At 44.0% G+C, this 17,295-nt stretch overlaps 1 protein-coding gene across 1 annotated transcript in view; it reads left to right on the forward strand.

Annotated features, from left to right (window-relative positions):
- The first annotated feature begins 4,092 nt into the window (after window positions 1-4,092).
- Window positions 4,093-17,295, forward strand: part of LOC102001620 (NACHT, LRR and PYD domains-containing protein 1a-like) — a 148,433-nt gene continuing 135,230 nt past the window's right edge. Inside the window, exons 1-3 of the mRNA XM_013347045.1 lie at window positions 4,093-4,143; window positions 5,513-5,586; window positions 16,340-16,531. Of these exons, the coding sequence (XP_013202499.1) occupies window positions 4,093-4,143; window positions 5,513-5,586; window positions 16,340-16,531 (317 nt within the window). The remainder of the gene's footprint in view (window positions 4,144-5,512; window positions 5,587-16,339; window positions 16,532-17,295) is intronic.

Below are 17,295 nucleotides of genomic sequence, written 5' to 3' on the forward strand. Positions count from 1 at the left end.
TTCTAAACTCCTAGGTAGGCTTCTTCACTAAGTCCTCCCAAGGAAAGGTTAAATGTTTCAAAGGCCTCTGAGACTCATTTTCTTGGCTTTTCCTGTCTGGCTGCTCTACCGTGCCCACTGCAAGGCCCTCTTTGCTCTCTGTTCGCTCCTCTTTCTTCAGTTAATTGGTTTGTTTCTCACAGTGTTTGCTCTGTGACCTATGAGAAAGACAAGGTCTCCTGGACAATCAGGCGCAGGATCTTGCTGTGGCAAGTCCCCTAAAATGTAGTTCTGTTAAAGTGACGGCCAGTGTTATATCTGAATTCTCATGGTTGTCACACAGACCCTAGGTTGTGCAGTCCTGCAGCTTGTCTCTTATCTCAGAGTGTGACTTCACAGACACCAGTGGGGTGATTTGGACAATAAGAATACAACTCTCCCACTGCTCAGTAGCAAGTCCTGATTGAATAGGCTTCCTAATATTATTAAGTCTACTGATTATTAAGCTTACTATATGTTCATACTTAAATTGTTAAATATGTGCACATAATATATTTTAAACATTTTTGAGATAAGTCCTGCCCAAGATGGTGTCAAAATGACAATCCTTCTAACTCAGCCTCAGTACTGAGAATTACAAGCATGCACCTGATGCCTGACATACATACATAACTAAAACCAAACCATTCTATTTGCTTGTGATGGCATCTCTCTTGTGATTCACAGAATGGCCATGGAATCTGGAGGGGACCATGCCAGAGGTTTGATTTTATTTTCTAGTCTTCTCACTCACCTGTAAAGTGAGGGCAATGGGGCTTCTTCTAAGGTCAGAGAATGTCTGCAAGGCCTTCAATGCAAAGTGATGTTCCTTGCTCGTGCTCCCCCTCCTTCTGCTCCTGATTTGGACCTTGAGATTTCTGTGCTCCAATGTGGGTCTCTGTCTCTGTCTCCTTTCATCGCCTGATGAAGGTTAATATTCAGGGGGATGCCTATATGTTTGTCTTTGGATTCACCTTCTTATTTAGCTTCTCTAGGATTGCGAATTATAAGCTCACTGTCCTTTAATTATGGCTAGAAACCAAATATGAGTGAGTACATCCCATGTTCCTCTTTTTGGGTCTGGCTTACCTCACTCAGGATAGTGTTTTCTATTTCCATCCATTTGTACGCAAACTTCAAGAAGTTCTTGTTTTTTACTGCTGAGTAGTACTCTAATATGTATATATTCCATACTTTCTTCATCCATTCTTCTATTGAAGGGCATCTAGCAAGGTTCCTGAGCAAGGAACTCAGGACCACGAGGGGTACAACCACACACTGAGACAATGGAGATGTTCTTTCGGGAATTCACCAAGGCCAGCTGGCCTGAGTCTGAAAAAGCATGGGATAAAACTGGACTTGCTGAACATAGCGGACAATGAGGACTACTGAGAACTCAAGAACAATGGCAATAGGTTTTTGATCCTACTGCACGTGCTGGCTTTGGGGGGGCCTGGGCAGTTTGGATGCTCAACTTACTAAACCTGGATGGAGGTGGGCGGTCCTTGGACTTCCCACAGGTCAGGGAACCCTAATGGCCCTTCAAGCTGACGAGGGAGGGGGACTTGATCGGGGGAGGGGGAGGGAAATAGGAGGCGGTGGCGGGGAGGAGGCAGAAATCCTCAATAAATAAATAAATTTAAAAAAAAATTAAAAAAGTTAATAAGAAGCCTGAGCTAACACGCCAATCAGTCTATAATTTAAAAAGAATGCAGCCACCTTTTGAGCATACAATTCTATCTTTGTTGCTCTCATCAATGAATCAATATAAAAGAATGTGTATTCGTGAGCTTTTTCTAACAGTGGAACCCATAACCAGAATGGAATTGTGGAATAAATCCATATTAGTTTTTTTTTTCCTCTTTGCTGTGACAAAAGGAAAAAAAAAGTGATGTTCCAAGGCAATGTAAGTTACTGTTAGGAATACTTTCTCCTCCCAACCTTGTCTATTCTTTCTCCCAACATGCTTACCCACCCATTTACGTCCTAGAAGAAGGGCAGCATCTTCATTTCAGTGCAAACAGCAGCTCCCATGTTTGTTCTAATGAACTTTCTAACAGCAGTCCATGGTGCATAGGCGGGGAATTTCCCAGGAATTCACAGCCAGAAAAGTTGCATTCATCAGGATTCAGTAAGGAAGAATAAGCCTTCTTCTTGAGGTACTTGCACATAGGAGACTGGTACTCTGGTTCCATGGGTAACAAGGTATCTAAGAGAAATGGAACAAGATAATGAAGCAGCCTTGATAAGCAAAACAGAAAGGCTCCACTACCCCAGACTATGGAGACAGAGGAAGAATGACCCAGATAGTCAGAACCACAAAGCAGGAAGAGCACCCACTGGAGACTTCATCCATAGCAGTCAAGGAAGAGGGCAATGATCTAGCTTCTCATTTGTACCCCTCCATCTTCAACCAGCACCTACAACTGGCTCAGCCCTCCTAGAAGCCATGGACACAGAAGGTTAGGACATGCTGCCTGCAAGAGTCAGTCCTCGTCACAGAAAGGGTAGGGATGGGGCAGGAAGCCATCCCCTTTCCTTCAATACCAGGCTCTCTCAAAGTCATCAGGTGCCTACACTAGTCCTGGGCCTGCACTGGGTGTGGGGCTGTGAAGGAACCGATCTGACATAGCCATTCTTTCAGGGACACAGACGAAGCCAGACACAGACGAAGCCAGGCACAGCAGCCTCCCAGAGCATCTCCCCATGGACTGTTATCCATCCTACATATTTCAAATTTTAACACTCAGAGTTCAAAGAACATTAAATATCTCTTAATACAAAAAACTAGCCATAATTTATATGGGAAAAATATCCATCCTGAAGAATTTAACATAATTTTAACAAAACATTCAAGGACAGTTATTATTATATAGTATATAATAATATAATGTTATTATATTATTATTATCCCAGCTTCTATGTAGTTTCCACTCCTTTTCTTCCCCTTCAATCCACCTATTCAAAACACATATTCACCTTGCATGAATTTTCCCTCCTTAAAGTGTTTTGATTGTTTTCAGAAAAAAATACTACAACTTCCCAAGATGTCCCTAAACAAACAGCTATCCCTGTGCTCCAAACTTTCCTAGGCTGCTGTGCTTGCCACACCACTCTCCCTGTCTGTTCACATCAGTTTGGGAGGGGGTATTGATTGAGCTATTGAAAGGAATCTATAGTCACTTCCCCAAATGCAAATTATTTTGAATGGATATGAGTTCTTTTTATTTTTTTCTTTTATTATTATTATTGTTATTGGTGGTGGTGGTGTGTGTGTGTGTGTGTGAGTGTGCGTGGGTGTGGGTGTGTGTGTGAATGTGTGTGTGTGAGTGTGCGTGTGTGTGTGTGAGTGTGCGTGGGTGTGGGTGTGGGTGTGAATGTGTGTGTGTGTGAGTGTGCGTGTGTGAGTGTGCGTGGGTGTGTGTGTGTGAATGTGGGGGGGGGTCAGAGTGCAACTTGTCGAGTCAGTTCTCTCTTTCCACCTTCATGTGGGTTCCTGGGACTGAACACAGGTCACCAGGCTCAGGTAACAAGTGCCTTTCCTACTGGGCACTTCACCAGCGCTAATATAAGCTCTGACCCAGCAGAGTCCCTTTTCGCTCTGGCCTTTTGGTTTTCATAGGCACAAAGGGGTTAAATTGGATTTTTTTTTCTTTCACAGAGCCAGTAAACTAATTTAGGACATGTGATGGCTAATTTTATATGCCAAATTGGCTGAGCTGGTAGTGCCTGTATCAGAAGACAGGGAGTTTAGCTGTAGACATTCCTTCAAATTCTTACCAGAAACCTCATTGCTGCAGTCTGTCAGTGACCAGGCCAGAAAACACCATAGGACTTACCAGAGAAAGACTTTAGAACAGCAGTCAGTAACTTTATTCATTACAGGCAAAACCAAGAAACCATTGAGATATTCTTTGGCAGGGGAATGGATAAACATTGCCCTGGATAGCAATAAAATAGTACAAGCACTTGTGAGCAGGGGAGCCTGTCAAAAGCATTTTCTAAGAAAAGGAACTAGGTGTTAAGGGAAGATGCTGTCAGGCCCTGAGTTCCTGAGTTCAAGAGCAGGCAGCCATGGAGACATTGCAGAGCAGTCGGTGTAGGTCAGCTGGGAAGGGCTACGAGGTGAGTTTCTGGAGTGATGGAAATGTTCCCCGTATCGATTTGAGTGGTAGTCACACTGGTACATGCACATTAAAAATGCATCAACCTGTACTCTTAAGATTTGTGCCTTCTACCCGATATAAATTACACTTCAATTTAAAAATATATAAAAACAAACAATTTTAAGAGGAGGTGATTGATGTGTGTGTGTGTGTGTGTGTGTGTGTGTGTGTGTGTGTGTGTGTGTGTGTATAAATCTTTGTAATGATGCTAATTCACAAGTTCTGGCTGAAATCTGCCACAATTGCACAACACTGCCCAAGAGAATTTTCCCTTGGGATATGGATGTTCTTCATCTGCTCTACCCAAAGGAGGACAGGAATAACATAACAACTAACTCTTTCATTTTGTTCCATTTTAGTTAATATGAAATTAGGTATAAATAACTGCAAGTGACCCATGGCTGTATTATGGGTACTGTGGCATAGATTTCAGATAACCCAGGGTCACATGGAGAAATGTCAACTCTCCATGTTCATGCAGGAGTGAAACAATTCAGCAGGACCTCCAGGGACTTGTTTGAAGCCAGTGTGAATGTTTTGGGATAGGCACCATCATCTTTATGGATCTCATCCTCAAGGTCTCCTCATGGCCCAAGATGATTGCTGATGCTCCAGCTATCATATCTGCATTACAGACTGAAAGCAAGCATCATGAAAGGAGAGGAAAGCTTTTCCCTTGCTAAGGTATGGTTTGTTTTTTTAAAAAATTTTTTTATAAACAATGATCTGCTTTGAACCTATCTGCTAAGCCTTCTGCAAGAGGAACTAAGATACTTAGCTCTTTAGTTAGTATTAGCACTTCTCTATCCCTTTAGTGCTCCATTACCACAGAGAATACTGTTGCAGCTCTGCAGAAGACAAGGGCGGGATGGGCAGTAGGGACGTGAGCAACCTTGCTGCTTCTGCCCCTTAGAAGAAATTCCTGTGCTTTCTCTAGGCCCAGTTGGAAGGAGTAACAGGAAACATGCTCTGAGCAACTAAGGCCTTCTGGAGGAACCACCAACCCTCCCTGGAACTTACAAGGCTCCGGGGGATAGATGGTGGGAAGCTAGTTGGATGCTGTTTGACCTGGATTTTTTCCTCTTCTCTCCCTGGGTGTCAGAAGATGGCGTGAGAGCCTGGAGACTTGAGCTCTCCATGCAGAGTCCACCCATAGGAGGAAGGGAAACTGCTATTCTGAACACTTTAAAATAGGACAATCACCCTTGAGTGCAAGCAAGAAGTCTTCTGGGGGTGCTCAGCATGGGGCAGAGGAGGGGGCCCAGACAAACAATCCACATGGCTGGGGGTAGTGATCATGTTTTCCCATCCCTGCTAATGTCTTGTAGGACTACGAAAATCTAGGAAGTGAAAGTGGACGGTGGTGGACAGAGGAGAGCATTGGAAAGCCTTTTGTGAGGAGGTCAGACCAAGGGATTTCAGCTGCATTCCATTCTCAAGGAAACGACACCGCAGAAAACCTACACTGAAGTCCAAATCTGAGTGTGAGAAGAGTCAGGTGCTAAACTAGGAGGAAAGTATCTTCCAAGCTCAGGCGCTCAAAAGCCTGGGGGATGTGAGCATGGGATGGATAGACTGCAGAGACCGGCAGCATCTTTGAGGTCCAGGCCAAAAGTGGTCCAGCTTCTCACCATCCCCAGGGGCTAGACAGCTCACAGAAGCCTGTGGTTCCTGGGCAGCTGCCTTGGCTATGCATTCTCAAAGGAGTGTTGGAGATTATTCCATAGGCCCTTACCTGGTGAGGGTGACAATGCAGGTAGAAAACCCCTGGCCAGCTCAGGCTCTGCTGGCTCCTCTTCTCCCTTCTCCTTGCCTACTGTTCCCTCCCCCTCATCCTCCTCCCTCTACTCTCTTGAATTTCTTTACTACTTACTGAGGAGGATTGTGGAGGGCTTCCACAAAAGCTGGTAGGACACGTCCTAGGGTAATTGGTTTTATAAAGGACCTGCTGGTGACTTCAGCTACACCCTCAGCGCCTGTACTCTATAGATTGCTAGCACTCAGCACTACTTTTCAACAAATTAATGGGTAAGCAGCCTACTTGTCTTTCTGATGCTGGGAGAAAATACCATGACCAAAAACAACTTAGGAAGGAAGGGGTTTATTTAGTTTAGATGCCCTTATCATAGTTGATTGCTGAGAGAAATCAGAGCAGGAGCTCAAGGCAGGAACCTAGAAACAGGAACTGAAGCAGAGGCCATGGAGGAGTGCAGCTGACTAGCGTGTTCTTTATGGAATGGCTAGCCTGCTTTCCTCTACAACACAGGACCACATGCCCATGGGCAGCACAGCCCATAGTGAAGAAAATGAGTTGCCTACAGGCTAACCTGATGGAGGTAGTTTCTAGAAAATGACCCATAGGGTTACCTACAAGCCAATATGATGGAGGCAGTTCCTTGGCTGAGATTCTCTTTCTAGGTGACTCTAGCTTGTATCAAGTTGACACAAACTAGCCAGCAAGTAAGCAAATGAATAATTAAAGGGGGCACACACAGCTGAACTGGCCCTCAGGGGGATGTTCTGTGAGCAGAGAACACTGCTCTACAACACGGACTTCTTCGGGGTCCACCCAGGACCATGTCTCAAAGGGACGAAGGTGACTTGTAAAGTATGTTTATGCAGTGGAATGAATGATCCAAGTGTCAATAATTTGGAAACAAGCCTGTAATGTGAGCAATCAGAAATGAGGAAAAATCAATGCACTCCTTCTCCTGGTGTAGAAATGGAAAACAAGCTTCATTTTACTCCAGCCCTGGGCTAGAAAGAGCAAATTAATGGTTCCTGTCAAGGGCTCCTGTGCTACCTCTCTGCCCAGAGCCCATATCAGGAAGGGGCCGGGCGATGAAGCAGACAGGCTCTGGCCTCAGCCTAGAAGCTTCTGCGTGAATTCTTGGTATAATATTGCATGTGTGCATGCACATACAACATGTAAAGGTGTGGAGTTGTTCTAGAATGTCTTGTACATGCATAGGTATGGCTGCAGAGACCCATAAACACAAATCAACACAAACATATGTGTTTACTCAAATGCCAGGAGTGTGGGGGGGTGGTACATAAATGTTAACTCCTGAAGTCCTGGAGATCAGAACTCCACTAGCAGGATGAAATCCAAACCCAGGCCGGGCTCTCTAGGGAAGAGTCTTCCCTCACCTTCATTAGCTTCTTAGCTGCACACTCATCAGACCATGCCCTTTCCTCCATCTCTGGCACCAGTGCCACAGCAATTATGTCATTCTGACCCTAACAGACTTTCTCCCACCCTCTCTTTATGAGGGCATTTGTGACTACATGGGGCCATAGAAATATCCCTACGTGAAGGCCAGCTGCTCAGCAATCTTAATTTCCCCTTGCCATCTCCAGGCATAAGATGTGAACATCTTTGGGGTCCTGCCCAGCTGCCCTATTTGACTCTCACCCTTTGGCAGTAGAGAACAGGGTGATCTCAGCACAGGAGGTGGGACAGTTTCCTGGGATGAAGTCTGCATTGTGGAGTCAGATCTATGACCATATCCTAACTCTGAATCTGGCTCACTCAGAGCCGAGTGCCCTTGGTTGTGGTTCTAAACCTCTGTCAGCCTTAGTTTCTCCATCACTGAAATGGAAACGGCAGCTTCTGGACTCTGAAACTACTACAGGGTCTAATGAGATGAAGCATGCGCAATGACCAGCAGGGCAGCACTGAGCTAGTTGTTACTGCACACTAACCCTCGACATCTTACAGGCAAAGCCCAGTCTCACCCTCAAGACTGCATAGAGGCCATGGCTCTGGTGTGATGAGAAAATGTTTTATTTGGTCACCCTACAATTGCAGAACAGTCCCTTGGAATTCTGCTTGCAAACCAGCTCAGCCTACCTCCTTTCATGGCAATTAGCAGCAGCCAGCTTCCACATCCGCCATCCGGCCTCAGAATCCCTTCATCTAACTTGACAAATGCCTCAGGCACATGTTTTACCTTCTGGGTTATTGCAAGTGACAGCCTACCAAATGTTTTGCCATTGCATAATGCGACATTTTTGCCAGGCTTCTGTGGGACTTTCCTCACCACCTGCCAGCCACTCTCAAAGCTACTGCCACATATTTCAGGGTTTTGTTATGGAGGCCTCCCACTTCAGATACCAAGGACTACATCAGCTAGCTCTTGCTGTGTAACAACCAGAGGTCTCGGCATCATACAGCACACACTTGTTTCTTGCCCATTTCCCTGTGATTCGGAGATCAAAGGGGAAAGAATTAGTGACAAAATAACAATCTAACCTGATGCATGTGGTGAGGGTGTGGTGAATGACAGCTGTCGTCAGCCACCATTGCCACCTCCTCACACCGTGATGCTTAATGGCAGATGCATAAAATGTCTTCCACCTCAGTCCACTCTGATGTCCCTGTGAGGCCTTAAGGTAGTTACCTCACCTCTTACTGCAGTGTCCCAAAGCTTCAACCCTGAGAAGCAACTTACTTCTTACTCCTCCTCCAGATCAGTGGGACTTGCATTGTGTCCCACAAACACTGATTATGCCCAGATCTAAGGGCCTGTTTCATCTGTGCTCCTCATGGGATTGGAGAGCACAGAGATGGGTAGCACATGTGGCAAGCACTGATTGTCCAATGCTAGAAACTCAGTGCGGGCTGCACAAGTGGGTAAGAGTGGAATTTGAGATCGGAAGATCAGACCTTACTAGGTTTGCCTATATCCTGGTTACGTGTGTGTGTGTGTGTGTGTGTGTGTGTGTGTGTGTGTGTGTGTGTTAGGAAATAAGCAATTGAAAATAATTGATTGTTCCCACTTTCTTAAATTCTAAAATGAGAAATCTAATTCTATCTATCCCCAAGTTTTTGAAGATGAGTTAAAATACACAGTAGAGCCTTTGGTAAGTGGTTCTAGTCCTCACACACTTATGATGGTGCCATTCTAAAGCCCTCAGGAGGGTCTCCATAGACAGCCCCTTCCCCTCTTATTACCTTTCCTGTTGGCACAATACTCAGTCAACAATCTCAGCTTACTGAGATACCATCTTACACCTGCCAGAATGGCTAAGATAAAAAAAAAACACCAATAATAGCTTATGCTGGAGAGGATGTGGAGTAAGGGGAACACTCCTCCATTGCTGGTGGGAATGCAAACTTGTACATCCACTCTGGAAATCGGTATGGTGGTTTCTCAGAATATTGGGAATCAATCTACTCGGGACCCAGCAATAACACTCTTGGGCATATACACAAACGATACTCAACAACCATACTACTAGGGCATTTGTTCAACTATGTTCATAGCAGCATTATTTGTAACAGCCAGAACCTGGAAACAACCTAGATGCCCCTCAACTGAAGAATGGATAAAGAAAATGTGGTAACATTTACACAATAGAGTATTACTCAGTGGCAAAAAAAAAAAAATGACAGCTTGAAATTTGCATGCAAAAGGATGGAACTAGAAAAAAAAATCATGAGTGAGTTCACGCAGACTCATAATGATAAACATGGTATGTACTCACTCATAAGTGGATACTAGTTGTAAAGCAAAGGGTAACGAGTCTATAGTCCACAATCTTAGAAAAGCTAAATAACAAGGAGACTCCTAAGAGTAACATATATAGATCTCCCTGGGAAAGGGAAATAGACAAGATCTCCAGAGAAAATTGGGAGTGTGGGGGTTGGGGGAGAAGGGAGGAGAGAAGTGGAGGAGGGGGGGAAAGGGGAAAGAGGAAGGAGAAATTGAGGGAATGGGATAGTCAAGATGGCGGAAGGACAGAGACAAAGAGCAAGGAAAGAGATATGATAGAGGGAGCCATTATGGGGCTAGGAAGAAATCTGGCACTAGAGAAATTCCAAGGAATCCACAAAGATGACCCCAGCTAAGACCCTAAATAATAGTGAAGAGGGTGCCTGAACTGGCCTTGCCTTGTATTTAGATTGATGGCTATCTTAAATGTTACCTTAGAATCTTCATCCAACAACAGATGGAAGTAGAGGCAGAGAGTCACAGTGAAGCACTGAGATGAGCTCGCAAAGTCCAGTTTGAAGAGTGGGAGGAGTGAGAATATCAGCAAAGAAGTCAAGATCAACTCTGGCCAGACAGGGAAGGAAAAAGCATAGGACCAAACTAGGCTGTCACTATGTGGGTGACAGTTGTATGGCTGGGGAAGACTGTGGGGCCACTGGCAGTGGGATCAGAAATTATCCCTACTGCTTGTACTGGCTTTTTGGAATCCATTCTCTTTGGAGGGATACCTTGCTCAGCCTAGATATAGTAGGGAGGGCCTTGGTCCTTCCTCAAGCAATGAAGAGTTAATGGGGAATGGGGAATGGCAGGAAGGTGGAAAGAATGGGAGGAGAAGAGGAAGCAGGAACTGGTATCAGTATGTAAAATATCTTTTAAAATATTTATAATAAAGTATATAAAATAAAAAGGAAAGAGTCTCAGCTTCAAGCCCAGGCTCCTGTACTCATAAACTCTGAGAACTCGGACATGGTATTAATTCTCTGGACTGAAGTTTTTCACATACAGAAAAAATATAAAACCAGGACCTACTGCATTGGCACTATTTGGAAAACTGCAAATCCCTAGAACCTGACCCGGGGACTGGGTATTGTCATTCTGCCAGATGTACAGGTAGGAAAATCAGAATTAGCCAAGTCCCTGGAGTCGACACTGCAGAGTTTATGCCAGTAAGACATTTCTCCACCCAGGCCTGTTCTGCCCAACACAGAGGTGACAGCATTCTCGCTCCACCAGTTTCCTCCTCTTGGTCACCATCACTTCAGTCAGCTATCACTTTCTTCAGACCTGAAGGTCAAAGACAATGAGTCTGAAGTCAACCTTCTTTAGGGAAGCTGCTGAACCTCTTCAAGCCTGTTTCCTCACCTGCAGACCCAAGACTTTAATAAAGCAATGCCTGGCCCATGTTCAGCTCTGAGCCTGGCACTGCTCAGGTGTTAAGCTGATTCTTCTTTCCAGTCCAAATGCAAACTCCTGGCTCCTGTGCTTCTCTGTCTTCCTGTCTCACTAAATTATTCCTTCTCATGCCCAAATTTTGCTGCCTCCAAATGTTTCAGTCAGTAGCCCCTGTGTGTTGTAATCAGTCTCTCTCACCCTTACCTTCTCTAGAACATTCCTTCCATTTTTGTCCTATGGTCATTTTTGTAATCTCTTTGATGAGGCACATTTGTGGATATTAGTTTTCCCTCTTTCTCATGTGTGCCCCTTTGAGTTACCTTAGCCCCATGATGCTTGTCTTGTTCTAATACGGGGACAATGACAAAAGTGAATTTAGGAAAACAGAAAGATACTTGGAAAGTATGTGTGCACTGGACTTGTCCTCTTTTATAGCTCTTGGAACCCAGAGTTAATTTCATCAGTGAGCCCAGGCTAGCTTACAAGAGAATGGCAATCACGAGAAGAGGGTATTAGCAGGTACCCAAACTTCTCAGCATGGGCTGCCATGACATGTTCAGTTTCCACAAAACCATCTACTGCCCATAGATGCAGGAGAGATCCAAGTTCAACAGAAGAACCATTTGTCTAGCACAGCACAGACAGCTGACCCAGAAAATTCTAAACAAATAGATTTTAATTTTTGCCCCTGAGTTTTCAGCAATTTTGTTACAGAATAAGCTAACTATTAAGTTTGCTTCCACTGGCTAGCACTCAGGCAAATTAGAAGTCTAATTAGTTCCAAAAGGGCAATTTCAGTCTCCTGGCCACAGGCTCACTCATAAGCAGAACTAAACCCATTTATGTAGACCCTCCTGGCCACATATTTGTTTGAAAAAGGATATGTGGCTCAGTTGAAGCCAAGGAAACAAAGAGTGAGGTTCTCTGGGAGAATCAGAGAGTAAAAACTTTTGGTAATTATGAAAAATCTTCCAGAAGGTTTCTTCTTCCTCTCAGCTTTTCCACATAGACAGGTAGCTTGAAACAGAAGTGTGTCTTGATTTCATAAAAGAAGTAATCTAAAGACAGAGGCAGGGTGGGAAGGGACCTTAAAAAATACATGACAGCCAATGGGTTGAGCTTGTCCTGGCATCATTCCACAGGCGATTTCCCAGCAGGTAAGCCTGTGAATTCCCAGAGTGAGTCAGCTGTCTCCTGTCCTCAGTCACAGTCAGCCCAGAAGTGTTTGACTTCTTATAAACAGAGACCAACTCTCTTCTTAGTGTCTATTCTTCACCCTTCTATGAGCTCTTCTCTCCCTGACCTCATAGCACCTGGTGATCAAGGAGTAAGAATCTCAGTACCTCTGAGAAACTGGCCTCTTCCTTGGAGGTTTAAAACTAAGTGCCATCCCAAGTGCTTAAATTTGTGGGAAATAAGATTCACAGCTGCCAAATGACCTGCACAGGAAGAAAATGGTCATCATGGAAATAGCAAATGAAACAAAGATGCCCAAGAGGCAAGGGATGGGAGAAGGAAGGGATAGGAAAAGAGAGGGATGGGATAAGGGAGGGATGGGAAAGGGAGGTATAGAGAAGGGAGGGGTGAGAGATGGGAGGGATGGGATAAGGGAGGTATGGAGAAGGGAGGTATGGGAAAAGGGAAGGAATGGGAGAAGGGAGGGGATGGGAGAAGGGAAAAGATGGGAGAAGGGAGGGGATGGGGAAAGGGAGAAATAGAAGAAGAGAGGGATGGGAGAAGGAAGAATGGGAAAATGGAGAGATGGAAGAAAGGAGAAAGTGGAGAAGTGAGGGATGGGAAAAGGGAAGAATGGAGAAGGAGGGGATGGGAGGGGGAGGAATAGCAATAGGGACAAAAGAGGAGGGAAGGATTTGTTAGAATAAAAACTTGGTTCTGCAACAACTAGGGAACCTGTATGGGACTGACCAAAGCCCCCTGGATATATGTGAAAATTGTGCAGTTTGATCTATATGTGGGACTCCTGGCAATGGGAGAAGAGGCTGTTAATGGTGCTTTGACTAATTCTTGGAAGCCCATTCTTCATGCTGAATTGTCTTGTTCAGCCTTGTTGCAAGGAGGGGCCGCTTGCTCTTCCCTGCTGCCCTGCTAGCTTAGCCCCGAAATAATTACACAAAAACTTTTTAAATTAAAACACTGCTTGGCCCATTAGTTCTAGCCTCTTATTGGCTAACTCTCACATCTTGATTTAATCCATTTCTATTAATCTGTATATCGCCATGTGGCAGTGGCTTACTGGGAAAGACTCAGCATGTCTGTCTCTGGTGGCTACATGGTGCTCCTCTGACTCTGCTTTCTTCCTCCCAGAATGCAGTTCCATCTTCTCCGCCTACCTAAATTCTACCCCTATTAGATCAAGGCAATTTCTTTATTCATTAACCAACACAAGCAACACATAGAAAAAAGGACCTCCTATACCACAGCCTGAATACAAGGGGATGTGCTTGGTCTCTGATATGCCTTGCTTTGCTGAAGCCCATGAGAGGTCTACCCCTTTTTGATGATTATGGAGGAGGGATTGGTTGAGGGGAGCAGGGGGGAGGTAGGGGAGGGAGTAAGAGGATAGGAGGTAGGGGAGACTTCAATTGGGATGTAAAATACATAAATTTAATTTTAAAAAGGTTAAAAGAAAAGAAGAAAACCTTGTTTCTGATTGTAGTTAGAACCAACTGTGTCCCTGTCTCTGCTAAGCTTATCTAACCCATCCTTTCTAGGACAATGGAAGACAACATTGCCTCTTTGGCTTAATCCTGCTTGGTAATGGTTTCTGTCACTTGCAGTCTAAGCGCTATTGAGTGCATGTCTACATCTATCTCCTGATGGGTTTCTTTTTGGTGAGTAGGTGATCTGCACAGTAGCCATGCCTCAGTCTGAATGTTGCTTGATATTTCTTCCACCAAAGTAGTCCATATAACCTTACTTATACTTATTTTATTTATTTATTTATAAAAGAAAAAACTATCTTTTTTTATTATACATACAAATCTAAGTTCCCACTTCCTCCCCTCCTCCCATTCCTTCCTCTTACTCCCCACCCAAGCCCCCATCCAATCCTCAGAGAGGATAAGGCACATTGCTTTGGGGAAGGTCCAAGGTCCTCATTACTATATCTATCTGAGCAAGGTATCCATCCAAATAAAATAGGTTCCCAAAAAAATCAGTAATAGAGGACAGAGTGCCTGAACTGGCCTTGCCCTGTAGTCAGATATCTTAAATATCACCATAGAACCTTCATCCAGCAACTGATGGAAACACAGGCAAAGACCCTGGAGCACTGCACTAAGATAAGAGCACTGGACTAAGCTCCCAAAGGCCAGTTGAAGAGTTGGAGGAATGAGAATATGAGCAAAGAGGTCAAGACCATTGTGAGTACACCCACTGAAACAGTTTACCTGAGCTGATGGGAGCTCACCAACACCAGTCGAACTAGGAAGGAACAAGCATAGGACCAAACCAGTCCCTCTGAATGTGGGTGACAGTTGCATGGCTGGGGCAGACTGAGGGGCCACTGTCAGTGGCACTAGTCTATAACTTTTCAAATCAACATTCGTTGGTTTATTAGGCCATAAGCAGAATGCAACCAGATTCCTCACTAGGATGTGATATGAACGGTGGGTTGGGAGATAGCTCATTGAAAATAAGTTATGAACAGTGGGCTCAAGAGATAGCTCATTAGATAAAGAGCTCACCACACATTTTTGAGGAACTATGTTCAATTCCTAGAATTCTCATTAAAAAGCAGAAGTTGGGAATGCTGGTATGTGCCTCTCATCCCAGCACTGAAGAAGAAGAGATAGATGCCTGGAGTTCATCCATCAGGGAGTCTACCCTACTTGGTGAGCTCCAAGACAATGAAAAACCTTGTATAAATAATAAAAATAAAATAGTAGATGGTTCCTGGGGAGCAACTTCCAAATTTGAGCTCTGACTTATAGATACACACATCCCACACACGTGTGTGCATATGCATGTACATGTGTACACAAACACACAGAGTGACAGAGACAGAGAGAATAATATAATAAGAGTGGCTTCTATCCTATTTCTTTGTATTACTCTGAAACCTCATGAACCTCCACTGTCCACACTTCTGGCATTCTGGACTTTCAAACTCCCACTGTAATGCTCCATCAAATTGCAGCATTCAGGAAATTTTAAGCCTTAAGTTTCAAACTTTTCCACATCCCTCTAGCAAACTAGTCCCCAGGGGACTAAGAACCATATGGTCAGATTTATTGCAAAATCAAATCCCACTCTCAGTATCTATTTTCTGTATTAGTTACTTTTCTCATTGCTGAGGCAGAATACATGACAAAAATGCTTTAAATAAGGAAGAGTTTATTTATCCCACAGTTCAAGGATGCAGTCCGTCACTAGGAATGGAGACATGGCAGCATGAGTGTGTGGTAGCTGGTCACACTACACCTACAGTCAAGAAGCAAGGAACCATGAACACTGATGCTTAGTTTTTGTCTTCATTGTATTCATTCATGGGACCACCTCACTGAATGTTGCCACCCACTTTTAAAGTAGATCTTGCCATCTCAATTAGTCCAATCTAGAACCACCCTCAATGAACAGGCAAAGAGGTTTGTCTCTTAGATGGTTCTACATTCTGTGAAATTGACCATCAGTATTAACTACCACACTCAATAACTCCAACTATTTCTCATTGCTTGACCTTTTAAGCCCTTGAAGATGTTTGAGGGGTCTCTGAATACCAGCCTGTGATTGTAGCTTATGGCATAATGAGAATGGATGGGTGAGAAAGTACCAAATGATGAGTGCTCCCTTAAAGTCATGCCAGGTCCTCTCTTAACTGCGAAGACATATTAAGAGGTCGTCCATTTTGTCATGGAGCAGAGTGAGCCTGAGTTTCCATGTAGCATTACTTCTTGATAAATAATTCAAAGCCATGTCTTCATGGATCCACATACATCATCCAATTCAAGGGGCTCTGATTTATGCACACTTAGCTTTTGAACACAATAGCCTCTGATTCTATTTTGTTACAAGAAAAAAAGACAGGAGTGCTCAGGATTTACTACACTGATAGGCATGTGCAGAAATGAAAGCAAGGAGTTATGGGCTATTTGAAATAAATGTACAGGGACATTAATGCAGTGTGAGGTAGAATTGGCTGTCACCTGCATCCTGCTCTCTCCATCCTCAGGGGCAAAGAGGAATAAGAATGTTTTCTGCTAGCCTGGATGACTCTCATCTCTGCACAGTCCCTTTGCATTACAGATGGAAGAATTGCCCAAAGTTTTACAGAAAGTGTGGCAGAGATAAACGGCTTAGAAATCTGCATCTCAGGCTAGAAAAGCTGCCATGCTTTGAGGCCTCAACCAACTACTTCAGGTGCAACACAGATGAGCTGCTGCATGAATGGAACATGGCCGACTACACAGGGCAGATGCTGGTGTCTGGGTGCTATGGGTTTGCTTCTAAATTCTGACACTTGCAAGATGTCTGGCTATAGGCAAATCTCTTAATCTCCCTACATTTGGGTTTCCTCATCTCCAAAATGGGATGAAATTTTGTGGCTATCACAAGGCCAAAAGGTACTTGAATTGGACTTCCACATATCCATTTGGGTAAAAAAAAATTGTGTCATGCAGACAGATGATGATTTTTTTGTCATCATTATCTTTGAATGTTTGTGTCTTTGATTTTGTGTGGACATATTTGTAGTGTAAAGTAGGGACCTAACTTACTTTTGTTTGACTGCCTGAATTATGGACAAACTTAGTTGAATGCTTCTTTAATCTAATAGGGACAACTAGCTGTGGGACAATAGTTTTACCCTGTAAAGATTTATTTCTTTTACTTGTTTAATAAAATGCTGATTGGACAGTAGCTAGGCAGGAAGTATAGGCATAGAAACCAGGCAGGAAGTAGAGGTGGGGCAATGAGAACAGGAGAATTCTGGGAAGAGGAAAGATTCAGTCTGCAGTCATCACCCAGACGCAGAGGAAGCAAGATGAGATGCCTCGCTGGAAAAGGTACCAAGCCACATGGCTAACATAGACAAGAATAATGGACTAATTTAAGATGTAAGAAAGAGTTAAATAAGAAGCCTGAGCTAATAGGACAACCAGTTTATGATTAATATAGACCTCTGTGTGTTCCTTTGGAACTAAACGGCTGTGGGACCTGGTGGGACAGAAACCTCCATCAACAACAAATTATTAAATCCAGTG

The sequence above is a fragment of the Microtus ochrogaster genome, chromosome 7 (genome assembly GCF_000317375.1).
Source record: "Microtus ochrogaster isolate Prairie Vole_2 chromosome 7, MicOch1.0, whole genome shotgun sequence".
NCBI lineage: Eukaryota > Metazoa > Chordata > Mammalia > Rodentia > Cricetidae > Microtus > Microtus ochrogaster.